This window comes from Anabas testudineus, chromosome 4, assembly GCF_900324465.2.
Source record: "Anabas testudineus chromosome 4, fAnaTes1.2, whole genome shotgun sequence".
Taxonomy (NCBI): Eukaryota; Metazoa; Chordata; class Actinopteri; order Anabantiformes; family Anabantidae; genus Anabas; species Anabas testudineus.
The window spans coordinates 11,886,710-11,902,033 of NC_046613.1; the positions used below are offsets into that span (position 1 = coordinate 11,886,710).

General features: G+C 41.4%; 2 protein-coding genes across 6 annotated transcripts; both read left to right on the top strand.

The window, feature by feature from the left end:
- The first annotated feature begins 99 nt into the window (after positions 1-99).
- Positions 100-7,450, top strand: malt2 (MALT paracaspase 2). 4 transcript variants are annotated; one of them, XM_026346275.1, is made up of 18 exons: positions 100-347; positions 505-592; positions 791-958; positions 1,192-1,358; positions 1,891-2,021; positions 2,233-2,389; positions 2,496-2,683; positions 2,847-2,943; positions 3,386-3,436; positions 3,644-3,736; positions 3,839-4,042; positions 4,261-4,438; positions 4,554-4,628; positions 4,745-4,872; positions 5,615-5,764; positions 5,867-6,024; positions 6,241-6,378; positions 6,601-7,450. In XM_026346275.1, the coding sequence occupies exons 3-18, from the start codon at positions 837-839 to the stop codon at positions 7,033-7,035; spliced, it is 2,472 nt and encodes an 823-aa protein (XP_026202060.1). In that variant the 5' UTR covers positions 100-347; positions 505-592; positions 791-836; the 3' UTR covers positions 7,036-7,450. The 4 variants fall into 4 exon arrangements, with proteins under 4 accessions (XP_026202060.1, XP_026202061.1, XP_026202062.1 ...); XM_026346276.1 differs by having other exon boundaries at positions 505-958; XM_026346277.1 differs by lacking the exon at positions 100-347 and having other exon boundaries at positions 369-592.
- Positions 7,451-7,495: 45 nt separating this feature from the next.
- safb (scaffold attachment factor B) lies at positions 7,496-14,908 on the top strand. Of its 2 annotated transcripts, none has more exons than XM_026344849.1 (21): positions 7,496-7,780; positions 8,093-8,189; positions 8,570-8,634; positions 8,731-8,943; positions 9,027-9,083; positions 9,167-9,206; positions 10,004-10,427; positions 10,794-10,837; positions 10,922-11,025; positions 11,169-11,318; positions 11,491-11,579; positions 11,799-11,848; positions 11,942-12,021; positions 12,177-12,319; positions 12,512-12,653; positions 12,775-12,971; positions 13,112-13,289; positions 13,486-13,568; positions 13,673-13,731; positions 13,875-13,929; positions 14,030-14,908. In XM_026344849.1, the coding sequence occupies exons 1-21, from the start codon at positions 7,628-7,630 to the stop codon at positions 14,145-14,147; spliced, it is 2,541 nt and encodes an 846-aa protein (XP_026200634.1). In that variant the 5' UTR covers positions 7,496-7,627; the 3' UTR covers positions 14,148-14,908. The 2 variants fall into 2 exon arrangements, with proteins under 2 accessions (XP_026200634.1, XP_026200635.1); XM_026344850.1 differs by having other exon boundaries at positions 12,512-12,611.
- The last annotated feature ends 416 nt before the right edge of the window (positions 14,909-15,324 follow it).

Here is a 15,324-nt window from a genome sequence, read left to right on the forward strand (position 1 = left end):
GCTTCTCTAATACTAGACTTCTCTAATACAGTAGAGGTCAGCTGTGAGTGACCTTTTAGAGGTCAGCTGTGAGTGACCTTTTAGAGGTCAGCTGTGTCCGGCTGGTCATCTCCTGCGCTCCGGTGTCTGGCGTTGCCATGACGCCGCTTCATGCAAATCACCGGGGATGGCAGAAATGAGGAACCGAAATGAGAAGCTAATCATCCGAGGGAAAGACATGTAAGGTTGGGACAGTGATGAGGGACGGAAATGCATCACACTTGTCCTTTCTGTAAGAGGCACTCGGTGCACCTTCACCCCACCACTGGATGTGATCACAGGCCGCCGGGCTGCGTGCTACCAACTCGGTAAGTCCCGGTTCTCGGTAGCACGTCGGTAAAAACGCTTCTTGGTGTGAATGGCGGAAGCGGAAAGTGGCGGCGCAGCTTTAGTTGGGTCCAAATACAACTTCTAGCTGGTTTCGTTTTCAAAACTTGCTGTTATATTTCTCTTTTTCCTCAACAGGGTTCATTTTACTGTTACACGTTTTCCTCTGGTTCGCGCATTTTCATAAAGTCCACCAAGGAAAACCCCGAAGCTGTGTTTACAACCGGTGAGTTTTTGCGGCATGTAGGCGAACAAGTGGGAGATTTCATTCAACACGCAAACCACTTTTTGTAGGTCACACCCCGAACAAAATGCCAAACAGACACTGATTAGAGGGGATGATTAGCTAAACGTGTCGAGGTCCAACCAGGGGCAGATCATAGCACATCAGGTTTGAGTTTTGTTGTCCCCGTCTGTCCGGTAGGTAACTGCGTTTGTGAGTGTTGACACAGGAAGGTGAGGAGTGGAAAATGAGTGTGGGTGCTCTGAGTGAAGAAGCCCTGAACAGGCTGTCTGTGATGTTGGACAACGCCGCCTGCGGATGGAGGCAGCTGGCCAATATGATGTCCGAGCACCCGAAATTCCGCTACAGGTGAGACATTGAAGGCATCACGAGAAAGGCTTGTGCAGGTCAACACATTGTTGAGACCATTTTCAAAACCTTTAAAACCAACATAATGACCAATTTATCTGCATTTATATTTGATCCTATATTATAATGGTTATCCTTGATGTATAATAGGCATGCCAAACGTTTTGTCCCCCCTCCCATACTAGTGGGCTCCTAGAACTAACACCTCTCCCTCATTGACACCCTCTCTGCAGTGAAAGTGAGCTGACCAGCTGCTCACTCCAGGTGTTGAAGCCTCAAGGCAGCTCAGGACGCACATTCCTGGCTTGGCTTGCTGATCGATCGTGCTCCCTGGACTTTTTGCTCCACTGCCTGAGGAAAATGGACCACCAGGAAGCTGTGCAGTATCTCACCACTGCAAGTAAAGTGGAAACTGTGATATTAAAAATTATTGTAATGTTTTAGCCCTTGACCTGTGCCCTGTTACATTCTATGTAATGTGGAAGGAAGCACATACTTTCACTCCGGTATTAGTATAATTTGGAGGTGCTGACATGTTCCTTTTAGCAAAATTGTGACTTGCAATTGCAGCAAAAGCACATGCAATGAATTCATTTTTTCCTCAGTTTCTCTGGTGGTTATTTTTATGTGTAAATAAGTCATAAAGTTAAGCCTGGCAACTAGTAGGACCTGTAAATATGTCTTGTCATTGTCTCAACCCTCTGGGCTGTAATCCCAAAGAAGGAAATGTATCTCAAATTCAGCTTCCTAATTGTGTTTTGCATCAGCTCTTCTCAAGAATGATATTAATAGGCTTTAGTTTTTTTTTTTGTTCGTTTTTTTTTTTAGTTTAATGGGTGACTAAATACCTGTTAAACGTGTCTAAATGTGTTCTGAATGAGTGTTGTCCCCTGTCTCTGCTTATGATTGTTGATGTCATGTGTGTTTGGTAGTGACAGAGATGATTCAGATCACACTGCAGCCACAGTCTCAGCAGGCCATGTTGGGAGGCAGGGTGGTACTGGCCTGCAGAGCTGTGGGTCCACCTGGACTCAGCTACCAGTGGTTCAGAGGGAAAGAGGAGGTCGGTCCAACCTGTAAAGATCATGTGATTATAAAAAGTAGCAGTAATATCTCAGGTCCTATCCTTTTTGGATATGAATCCAATAACTGTACATGATAATGATGTTAATTCAGTGGTGACAATGGAACTATTCACTTAATCTTTTGGTAATTATCAAATACCACCTATTAATTATTGTGTGTACATTTCATTGATCATTTTCTTACTGTAGATTTTGGATGAGACAGGGAGTACACCAGAGCTGGTTTTGTGTCCACTGTCTCCAGTGCACCAGGGTCACTACATCTGTAGGGTCAATCATGGTGAAAACTGCCTTTTCTCCCAGTGGAGTTATGTGAGCTTGGTTAACTCTGCAGGTTCCAGTCCAGGTACTACTACTTGCATCTTCATTTACTTCCCCCTGTTTCTACTGTTTTATTTTTTATGACATAGCATGTTATGTCTGCTAAATCCTCCTTTGTCATCTACTGTAAGGCTGCAGCAGCAGTCTGTTTCCAGGCTCAGTGAGTGGGCTGCGTATCATCCATCAGCCTCAGTCCCAAGCAGTTTCTGAGGGTGACACTCTGTTATTAGAATGCAAAGTGGAAGCCAACCCTCCTGCCCAGTATGAATGGTACCACAACATGGTGCCAATGCCACAACACAAGACACGCTTACTCAAGGTAATTGTATTCTCAGAGTCTGAACATGAACATGAGAATTTAAATGTTACAAATAATGATTTGTATTTTTTTTCATTAAAACACAATGTCATTTGGTCTCTGTGCAGCAATTTTTTTGCCTTGTTGATATTGATATCTTGATAATGTGTGCTTTATTCTGTAGGTCCCATGTGTAACCACAGCACACAGAGGACAGTACAGATGTAAGGTATTCAATTTGTATCACGAGTCTTGGAGTGATACGGCAACAGTCACAATTGGTAAGATCTACATAGATGATGGGTTTTAAATTTAAATTAAAGCAAGTAGTGCAACACATGTTTAAATGTATGCTGATGATCTACATTAATTTAATATTAATATTATAATATATCTAGATATGGTCTAAGCTGCTAGGAAAATCTTGCAAACACTTGTCTGATGTTCAAAATGATTAACAATGTAATAAACTTGTATCTCAGAAAATGGTGACAACAGGCTTTCCAGTTTTAGAAGATCCTTCCATTAAATAGAAATCCTAGTCTCTCTAATTCCTTTGGATGCATAATTGTTAGACTTGTCATCACACTTAGTCGCTGCATGCTTGCCTTTTGAGAAAAATCAGTCTGACACTACATATTTACTGTATAGGACCAATATCAGTGTTTACCAGAATTGTTGAACTGTGAAGTAAATAACTTCCTGTTTTTCACTTTTACACAGGCCCTAGTTCCATCGCTGATGCGTCCTGGGTTGAAGTTTATCGTGGTCTAGGTATTACAGTCGTTGTTTTCTAAGGCAGTATTTAGGAGGGAATAAAAGAACTAGAGTAATATTTTAGTTCCTCTCTCTGGAACATTTCAACACACTGTGGTTCCTGTTTTGAATGTGCACCAGTAGGGGAAAATTTTAATTAAGACATTAAACATTAGGGTGTTAGCAGTCACGCATTTTTAAATGTTCTTTTTCTGGTGTTCCCAGACACACAGGAAGTCCACAGGTCTACCATCAGACCAGGAAAGCACCCACAAGAAGAGATACCCGATCAACCACTATTGGCCAAGCAATTCTATGGTGAGTTTTGTCCAATCAATACTGAACTTACAATATGTGCTTGCTAGACCAAGGTTTACATGTTACAAAATTATTAAGTTGCTGTTGTCATATCTTCTACAGCCACAGATAAAGTTGCTCTTCTGATTGGCAACATGAACTACCAGTACCACACTCAGCTGTGTGCTCCCATTGCTGATGTCCATGAGTTGACCAACCTCCTCAGACAAATGGACTTCAAGGTGGTTTCCCTGCTTGACCTCAACTGGCAGGAGATGCACAGTGCTGTTACTGAATTCCTATTGCTGCTTGCCAAAGGAGTCTACGGTTTGTCTCTTGTTCACCTGTATAGTCTGTTCATATACATTTTAACACACTACATAAGAATATATAAATGGATGTAGTGCTGATTTTCTAAGAAACACTTTTTATAAATACAGAAATAAGCTGAAAGAAATGTGAACCAATCATCTGTGTTTCCACATGTTTGTACAGATTTTTTACACCTCAAACTTGATAATACTTCTCTGTCCTTCCTTCTCTAGGCCTATTTTACTTTGCTGGCCACGGTTATGAGAACTATGGCAACAGTTTCATGGTTCCCATTGATGCGCCGACCTCCTACACGTCGGACCACTGTTTGTGTGTACAGAATATACTCACCAAGATGCAGGAGAAGGAGACTGGGCTCAATGTATTCTTGCTGGACATGTGTCGCAAAAGGTACTGTATAAATGATTATTTATCAAATGAATGAATGGATGAATCGGATTTCTGTGGTTAAGCTTGAATCATCTGCTGTAAATATTGTGCGTCAAACTTTTTTGTTTTTTTTTAGAAACCCACATGACGACATCATTGTACAACCAGGGCTGCTGAAGGTGACAGCAAATATAGTTTTTGGCTATGCCACGTAAGTTGACAGATACAGTTTCAAAATACGTTGGTATCAGAGATCTTTGAAATAGTCCAGTGTTTAATACAAAACAAATGCAGTCTTGCCACTCACATGTACATCGTTGTGTTTAGATGTGTAGATGCAGAAGCATATGAAGTGAAGAGGGAAGATGTGTCCAATGGCATCTTCATAAGCTTCCTCAAAAAGCGAGTTTGTGAAGATGAGAAAGTCACAGTCATGCTAGACAGAGTGGCTGAAGGTATGTAGAGCACACAAAAGGATATGAGATCTCCACTTTCGTCATGTAATAGAACCACCTACGTAAATAGAATTTGAACCAACTGGTCGAGCAGATAACTGTTTGTTTGTAGTATGGTATAATACCAGAATTTTAATTATAATCTAGATCTGAAATGATAGATTGCAACTCAAACACAAACTGTTGCATATTGGCACACTAACATAGTTTACTGGAACAGAGTCAGCATTCTTGTCATTAGTTCCACCTTTTCCTGCTATGGCAGTCAACATTTCTGCTGTATAAACAATGTTGAATATCCTTGTTGTATCAAAGCATTGGTGCTTATTGTTGCCATATTTTCGTAGCAAATAAACTGAACAAAGGCATCACTGCATTAAAAACATTTACTTTTTCATAAACCAGACATACTACTATACTATCGTACGATGTTTTCATGTTTTCACGTTGAATGAATTGCTAATGTTGCTGTTTCAGGCCAACTTGGAGTGGGGAAGATTTTGCAGTATAATAGTGAATCATGGTTAGAATGATGTATTAATTTCCATTGTTTGAAAGTTTAGAGCCGTTTGCGGTTCTGGCTGCTCAGTCATGCTGCAGCAACACCCTCTGGGTTCTATCCAGTTTAGCAGCGAGATTAGCAAGTTTGAGATTTAGGACCTTGTAGTTTATTCTTCAATAATAATAATAATAATGTAACAGATTGAATTAATGCAAGCTGTGCATTTAAAACTTTTTCCAGACATGGGTCGTTGTGCAATCACACGCGGGAGGCAGGCTCTGGAGCTCCGCAGTAATCTGTCTGAAAGACGCTCTCTCACCGACCAGATACAGATCTCTGAATGTTCTGCTTCCTACTCAGCTCGCAACCTGCAGTGGGCTGTTGCTCATGGTACTCTATCTCTTATGATGAAATACGCAAAAGTCATTACCATGTTGGTGGATTATTTGATTTCGTTAGAGTAAATTATGCCTAATTCAAATTTCTTCATAGTCCTACCCAAGAGCCATTGCCTACAGTTTGACTGCGGTGTGACGGTTCAGCTTGGTTTTGCTGCTGAGTTCTCCAACGTCATGGTCATCTACACTCGGATACTCGAGAAGCCCAAAGAAATAGTGTCCTGCTCCGCTCAGCTTACTGACTTCCCTGAGGTTTGATAGTTGATATTACTTATGTAGATTTGAGATTTTAGAGACACACTTATGCATGCTTGTGACCTATAATTCCTCATTGTATCATGATACACTATATATTTAAGCAGAAATTCATTTGTTATTGTGAGTGCTAGAAGCACACAAAAAAAAATCTAATTTAACTACTACTGTATATGAACCTTCAAAGTGTGTTCCATGTTTTCTTTTTGGCAGGGTGTGGACATTGATTTGAAGAGGAGCAACCAGGAGACTCTGATTGAAGCAGGCAGTTTGTTATTGATCAAGGACAATCTTCCTTCACCTGAGGTCCCCAGTCTTTACACACGCATCCGCAGCCTGCAGAGGCTCAGGGTCAGGACCTTGTCATTATTTTTAGAATGAGTTGCTCTATTCTTTCCTATGGGAAACCCGAGAAATGTGTATGTGCACTCTGGTGACCCTGCTTACAGTTATCAATTAAATGTTGTTGCCACATTTAATTGCATAATAATTGTAGTCTTACATTAATTATTGGCTTAGCATTTTTTTTCTGTAAACCTAAAAACCACAATCTCCTTCTCACTGTCTTATCAGGGGGACCTCACATTTACCGTTTGCCTTCATTACACCTATTCCAACATGGATGAAGAGGTACAGGAAAGGCAGCCAGTAACAGTTGGAAAACCACTCGTCTCCAAACTCAACCTCCATGAACCACGACAAGCTCGTGCCTGGTCTGCCTCCTCATCCGTCAGTCTCAGCTCCTTCAATGTTCCTGAGTGCTCCTACTTTACTGAGGGCTTCAACTCTGCTGCGTCACCCTCAAATACATGGTCTTATAATGCAAAAACTGGCCGAGAAGTTTCCACCACTGATTCTCCATCTTCATCCAGGGGTGTCAACATACCAGAGGAGACTGACAGTCCTGAATTAACTGATGCCCCTAAACCACTTGTTGCCAGCAAACACTTACCCTCCAATGACTCCAACTACAAATTTAGTGAAATGTGCAACTTTCACTCTTACTAGGCCTGATACCTGATTTGACCATTACACACTAATAAATCAGCAGTAGGGCTAAACAATAACACAGAACTTCCGAAAATTGCCATTTCAGTAAAGCTGATCAAGGTCTAGGTGCTTGGTGGTCTGTCTTACGTATGCATTATTTTTTATGTAACATTTTAAAAACATTTTTGTACGAAATGAATGCATTATAATGTCTGACGATTAAATACACAACTAATTAAACTGCAGGTCAAGCTCCAGGTTGTGAAAGGGAAGAAATGATATAACCTGTGGATGTATTTAGCTTTTAGGTTACTTCACTATCACTTGTGCATTTGTCCAGTCGTAAAATACTTACTTTCCCATCACTGAATGTGTTGATTTTGTTTCTTATGTATTTAATACTTCTCTTATAAATATAAACATTTTCCCCTGTGCTGGTCTCTGCACTACAACTGTACTGCGCATGCGTTGTGATGTCACCGGCTCTCCGCGGTCTCCATTTTGCAGCAGTTTGTGCAAAGCAGCTGGTTACAGTCGTGGTGTATCCTCAATAACTAAAGTGCACAGAACGATACGTTCACATTGAAGAGGTGCTTTAACGAACAAAACTATGGCTGATCTATCAGCAGATGTGGAGGTCCCGGAGGGCGCAGAGGTTCGCAAGCTCTCGGAGCTGAGAGTTATCGACCTGAAGGCCGAGCTGAAGAAACGAAACCTGGACACGACGGGCGTCAAGAGCGTGCTGTCGGAGCGTCTGAAAAAGGTCTTATAACCTTGCTGTGATTAAACGACTTGGCACATAACTGCAACATAACATTGCTGTTTTGTTTGTTGTGGTTCTGTCTAACATAATGCAATGAAGTCTTGTATCTGCGTTAGCTAGCTAGCTTAACGTTACGAAACCCATTGACCTGATCTCGGTGCTAACGTTACCCGTTAGCTCCGCTGCGTTTGTGCCAATGATTTAATTTTCGTTGCTCTTTTTTTTTTCCTCTTACTTGACGCCGGTTTATTTCAAGTCCCTGTTGTTTGTAACGTTACACTTTATAAGGTCATGTTTACTCTGCACAAACAGGCAATCGAGGAGGAGGGTGGAAATCCCGATGAGATTATTGTTGCTCCGGAAGCGACCTCAAAGAAAGTTAACCTCACCCCCAAACGGGCTGCTAAAGGTAACGTTTGCATGGACGAGCCAGCTTTAAACTGCAGCACATGGTCTGCTGCAGTCGTTTCTGTCAAAATAAACCATACTGGACATGCTTGTCCTTACCGGATGTGTCATGAAGCCAGGTCTGGCGCTATTTCGTGCCTGTGCACGTCCTGCATTAAGGCAAAGCGTAAATTATGGTTTCACATAATTATAGTAAATTATGGCTGTTATCTGAATTTGACAGATTATATTTATCACGTACTATGAACAGATATGTTTAATGATGATATTATGTCCCCCTTCTTGTTATACTGAAGAATTCTTGGTACAACCTTAGGTGCCTAGGGCACATCATACAAATGATTCAATACTACTTGCCTAAACAAGCGTTTTTTTCTGTAGATGCCAGACAAGAGAATGATGAACCAGAGGACAGCACCATTGAGGAGGATTCCCATGATGGTCATGTGAGTTTCTAGAAAGATGAATTAATTTCACTTGTGTAAGGGCTGTAAAACGTTGTTGCTAAGTCTTAGGATGTTACTCTGGGATTATCCTGTTAGGAGGATCTTCAGGAAGATCACGAGAACATGCAGGACATGGACATTCTCGACATGAATGTCCTGGACGAAACCGAAAATGACAATGGAATGCCAGCCGAGGACGATGAGGATGACATGGAGAATTTTCACGACGAGGAATATGAAGATGAAATGATGAATGAAGAACATGACAGCAGGGCTTTGGAATCAGAAGATGAAGCCAAAGATCCAGAGGTGAGAGACGAGCCCAGAACCTCGATTGCTTATCTTGTAAACTGGCAGGCTACTAACTTTTTTTACTTTATGTGTTGTAACAGATGTATGATTCCGAGGTGGAAAAGGGTGAATATTTTACCTGCTCATCAATCAATATGGTATGTTTCACAACACGTTTAAACATCGCAAATCCCAAAAGTATCGCAATTAGGTTTCTTAAATATGTTGTTTACTGTTTTAGGGTCAGGATCCAGACGCTGATGATGTGAAAGAAGGAACAGGTACTGTAGAAAATGATTCATAAAAAGGTGGAGGCTTTTTTTTTTTTTTTCTTTTTTGGTTTTTGTTTTTTTTGCAGTGTTGATCTTGGAATGCAAACACTTTAATTAGGAGGGGAGACTGGAAGTCCAAAGGAAATTGCTGACTTCGTGTTGAAATTTGGTTAACCATGGTTAATAATGTCAGTTGTTATTGGTCAAGTTACCAGTGACATTTTTGCAGGAGTAAAAGAAATGGGGTTAACAATTTGATGCACACTGACAGCAATTCAAGTAAATGGTCAGGGAGATTTGAGCTGTTGCAGGTGATTGCAGTGTTTCTAGGTTGCCACATGAAGATCAAGACAAAGATTCGTCAAGACTCACTGACTGTTAAAACATTTAAAAGACACTTACTCTGAAATCAGCTGGATGTGAAGCTGCTGGACTTGAGATGAAGTTCCGGTCAAAACAAATGGACACTGGAAAAGTCAAAGGCTGAAAGAAGATGGACTGCAGCGAGCCTCTACTGCTGCATTGCTGATCTTGTGGCTTTCTTCAGCACCAAACTCTTGGTCTGCTTTGGATCAGGTGAACAGAGTGAAGTGTTAGTCGCACTAGTTGCTTGGTTGTCCTCCAGCCTTTGGGTTTTCTTCCAGTCTCTTACTAGGGTCTACATCATCGTTTTAATTTATAGTTCTAAGAGCACAGGCCAGTGGTCATGACGTTCCTAATCCAGGCCTTGCCAGTTCCTCGTTAACCATTGCTGTGTTTCAGAAGTGATTAAACTCTGTGCCATTCTATTCCTGTTAAATCCGTAGAAAATGACAAAGTAGCCGGGTCTTGTTTATCTGAGCCACTTAACGAAGATCACCACCAGAGCCACGAGGCGAGTCCTGAAGAAGAACAAGCTGCCACCGCCGGAGGGGAAGACAATGTGTCCGACACTGGTGCCAAGTCCGACAAGGCCACCTCTGGAGATTTGGAGAGCGGCAGAGATGTTGTGGAGAGTGACACCAAAGAGGTTGGGGACACTTCTGTCCCAGAAGAGACATTTGACACTGAAAACAAAAGCTCGCAGGCTGTTAGTGTAAGCGAACGGGGCACTGTGGGTGAAACTGTTGATTCAGAATTGGGGTCTAAGAAGGTTGAGGAGGATGAGAAGACAGAAGAGAAAGCTGCTGCGGATTCAGCCTCGACAGTGAAAGGGTCCTCCTCTGTAGAGGGCGATGATCAGAAAAAGAGGTTTGTTGCTTTCTGTCTACTAGAAACCAAAATGGCTATCTCTGTTGCATTGGCTCCTTTGTGCTAGAACAATTTGGATGCTCTTTTGGAGGTAAAAACGTTCTGTGCATTTGTCTGTTTTCATTTGTCGTTTCTCTACTCTCACCTGTTCCACTTTATTACTCATTAATAAGTAATAGAGGTAGATTGTCTCAGGTGACGTTCCATTTTTTTTCACTGTTAAAACACTGCACTATTGTACATGATGGGCTGATCACTGTCAGTATTTTTATGAAACCATAAAACACGAGTAACTACATCTATGTGAAGAAAGATCCCACATGGTGTCACTGCTGTTTGTTTATAGTTTGTTTTCTTTGTCTCTAGCTCTGAGGAAAAAGATGGCAAGTCAGAGTCTAAGGATGAAAAGGGTTAGTGAATGATTTACTTTTACTTCTGGTCTTTTGACATTCAGTGGATACAATCTCATTAATTCATAGTGTGTATGTGTGTAGCCGCTGGAAGTGGTGCTGCAGCAAGCAGGAATCTGTGGGTCAGTGGTCTCTCCTCCACTACCAGAGCGACTGATCTGAAGACCCTCTTCAGCAAATATGGCAAGGTTAGTCTGTCCAAACTGCTGCTCGGCAATTATCACTAGGCATAGATTTTAAAGATAATTTCTAATACGTCTAAAATTGATCATTTAATGTTTCCTCTCATTTCATGCTTATCTCCTCTCTTCTGTTTGTCTGTTTCTTGCAGGTTGTTGGAGCAAAGGTGGTGACCAATGCTAAGAGCCCTGGAGCTCGATGCTACGGCTTTGTGACCATGTCTTCCACAGAGGAGGCCACTAAGTGTATAAGCCACCTTCACAGGACTGAGCTCCATGGCAGAATGATCTCTGTAGAGCGGGTAGGTCATGGATGCATCATAGTGCACTTATTAATCTACTACTGTTTTTCACTATAACAAGAATGCAGATTACACTAAGATGGGATGCGATGAGTTGTGATATTGTTAGTGTGATGTTGAATCTGTTCCCCCCGCTCTTGGGAATGAACGTGTTCCTATTTTAACATTGTAGGCTAAAAATGAGCCTGCTGGGAAGAAGCCAGCAGACAAGAATGACGCCAAGAAATCCAGCAGTGACAGGAGACACTCCTCTGACTCCAAGTAAGATCACTTCCACAAGGTCCCATGTTTGAGTACTGGCTGGTTGTTAAGATTGAGGGTGCCTTTAAATATCATGACTGCATGATAGCAAGTGAGGTGTACAACTCAAGAGTCAATAAGACATGTCCACTATATTGGACAAAAGTGACTCAGTCATTTAATTATTTAAAGTAGTTATTATTAATCCTATAGATTTAAAACTGTTGATATTTTCTATAGGGCTGATGGAAAAGATGAAAAGTCTGAGGGAGAAGGAAAAGATGGCAAAGGTGAGACGCATGACATCATTTCCAGCTTGTGTTTAGGAAGTCAACATTTTCCGAATTTACCTTTACAATATCGATTATGTTTCCTTTTCACAGGACGTAATGAGAGGACTGTGGTTATGGACAAGTCCAAGGGAGAGCCTGTCATCAGTGTCAAAACCAAAAGCAAGGAACGAGTAAGTGAAGCTACGTCTCTATAACTTCTAACTTCTGTTTACCCTCCAATTTTGTCTTTAGCTTCAAGCATGAGAACTTGAAAACTGAAGTTTGTTACCCTTACTTTATGGATCTTTGTTTAACTTCCTTACTCTTCCCCCACTACTTTGGGCAGAGCTCTAAAAGTCGAGACCGAAAGTCATCCAGCAAGGAGACAAAAGACATTCTGTCTTTTGACCAGATCAAGGAGCAGAGAGAGCGTGAAAGGCAGAGACAACGAGAGCGGGAGATCAGAGAGGTGGAGAGACGCAGATTCACGTAAGGGTCATGCAGTGGTGGGTTGGATACAATCTCGACCCACAGTGAGCTTTAATACAGCATCATGGAAATGAATGATGATTTTTAAATTCTTGTTTATATTCTACCGACAGTACTGGTGCCATATTGATTTCTGTAGAATAATATTTCTAGTTGGATTTTTATTGATTTATTTTTGCTATCTCCTTTCAGGGACCGTGATAACCGCCCAGATCGTGAGCGTGAGCGAATCCGTCTGTTTAGGGAGAAAGAGGAAAGGAAACACTTGATGCGAAAGAGACACTGGCTGGAGGTACAGACAGAGAATTGCTCTCTGACAGGGGTTCCTACATTGGTGATTCTGCCCACATTCCTGCTTTATACTTTACACATTTATACAATTTTCACATTTCTCATTCTCCCGATATTTTCTTGGGATATTTTTTGATGGTCTTAATGAATGGTTTCTTTCCCAGGCAGAGAAACGACGTCTTGATGCAGACCGTATGGAGCGTCAGTTCCTGGAGCGTGAGAGGCTACGTATAGAGTACGAGAGGCGGCGCGAGCAGGAGAGGATCATGAGGGAACGCGAGGAGCTGCGACGACAGCAGGAGCAGCTGCGCTACGAACAGGAAAGACGACCCGTTAAGAGGCCGTATGACATGGACGGCAGGTAAATAATAAGCAATGATGTGGGATCTTCTCTGTTTTATCACTAATTAGAGTGAGTTTCAGTATTTCTGTGTGTACAGTGTAAATCTACTGAGCAGATCAGTGGAAGTGGATTCATTCTGGTTGTCTGATTATACTCAGGAAAGACGACTGGCCCGATAAGCGCATGGCCATGGATGATCGTTATGGCCGCTCAGACTTTGGTCGTCAAGAACGTTATCAAGACTTCGACCACAGAGACCGGGGTCGTTACCAAGACGACATGATGATGGACAGGCGGGACAACACTCGTGGCATGGGTGCAGAGAGAGATGGTCAGGTAAGAGGCACAGATCCTCCCATGACTGTGTGTAGGGTCATTGGCTTGGTGAACATAACACTCATGAACATGTAAAAACATACTTAGTGCCATTTTTATAGCAGTAAATCATGAATCTTTTTAGCTTAAATTTTGTGGGAACTGCATTAAAAACAAGATTGTAAGTATTTTAACTGTATTTGAACTCTTCTTACAGCACTTCTCAGACAGGTCAGACAGACATGGCAGAGATGGCAGAGATTCCTGGGGAGGAGGTTATGACAAGCGCATCAACCCCAGGTGAGAATTGCACTGGGCTTCTTCAGTTCAGGCTAACAAAAGCAGCGGTGACATTTTCTTTGATCAAAAATGTAATAAAACAACACTTTTTTTTTTTTTTTTAGGGAAGGGGGTCGAGACTGGGACTCCGGGCGGAAGATGGATGGAGACAGAGCATGGCAAGGTGTTAATATTTTGAAGTAGAGTAGTTTACCTACTGTAGGACTGGAGCGGATTTAAAGAGTAGTGATGAGATGCAACATGTCCTGTAACTAGAGTTAGTGTGTGACCTTACTTAAAGCTAATCATTTTCCTTTTCATTTCCAGGTAGAGATGGTGCTATCCCAGGCCAGAGCCACATGACACGTGGAGGAATGCCAGGGTGAGTGGTGGAAATCGGCAAACTTAAGCTTGCAATAGCAGCCACCACCATTAGTTTGAACCATTTGACTGATTGTGTCTGTCATTTTTTTCCTCATCAGCCGTGGAGGCTATATGAACACAGGAACCTCTCAGTCCCTCTCCGGAGCTCTGAACAGACAGAACCAGCTCATGCAGGGCAGCGGGATGCAGGGTGGAGCCTTTGGTCGACGCTACTGATGTGCATCTGTATGAAGACAACAGGACTGTTTCAAGAGGTCATATCACAAAGGATTTGACCATCTTGTTTTGTGTTTTGTTTTGTTTTTTGTTTTTTTTTTAAATCAGGAATCATTTTTTGACACGATTGCAATCCATCTTGGTGAACCCCTTAATTTCTTCTGGTCTCGTTTCTTTGTGATGATCTCCCAACCTGTATGTACCTTTCAGTCCAACCTACCTTGTTTGTATAACACAGCTGTCTTCTGTATGTGGTGAGGAGTCATGTCAGAGCTCTTCTGTAAATGCAGATGTTTTATAGATGCCTGAGTTTATGGACCTAACCTCACCACTCTTTCTCTATGTTCTGTTTCAGTGTGTGAAAGTTTCCATTGTTGTTAAAGTGGACATTAATTTGTTCAGAGTGCAAGGTTCCTTTTCAATGTTGTTCTTTTAAAAACACCGTTGGTACAATATCCCTGCTCAAGTAAAGGTTTTTAAATTAAACATTCACATTCTGATTATCCAGGCTTGACTTTTTTAACAGTGTTTATTTTTGTACACAGTATGTATTTGATTTGTGTGATTGTTGGATAATGGTAATAAAATGCCTTTGGAGCGTGTATGTGTGCACAGATCTGTGATGAAATTTAATATCAATGTCAACTTAAAATTTCTGTAACTCAGATGTTTGTAGTTTATTGTATTTAATTTGTTTTGCATGACAGCTTTTTGTTTTTTTTTATTGTCCCTGTGTTGACAGTGTCGGGTTTATTACAATACCCACCCCCACTTCAGTGGTTTAGTAGAGCTTTACTGTAAAATTCCCAGGTTAAAATTGCCTCTATAAATAAAAGATTTTTCATTATTTTGAAGTGGCATGATGAAACAAATGCTCATTTACTCATATAAAAATTTCAGTGACTTCAGTAATGTGATGATCTTTCTAACAATGACGAGGTTGTCCATGATTACATACTGCACATCGCTTTGTAACAGGAAATGACTTTGACCTCTGTGCTTAAAACTCATAGGTCAGGAGTAAACCTGCTGTCAGAGTCGGCTTAGTAATACGTAAATAAGTTCCTTTTTCAATATTTAGAAAAAGAAATGAACTCTTACTTCAGTGTTATCTATGATGGAGTCCCAGTTCCTTTTCCAGAAGTGTAGTTACATACTGGTTATTACTAACCTCGGG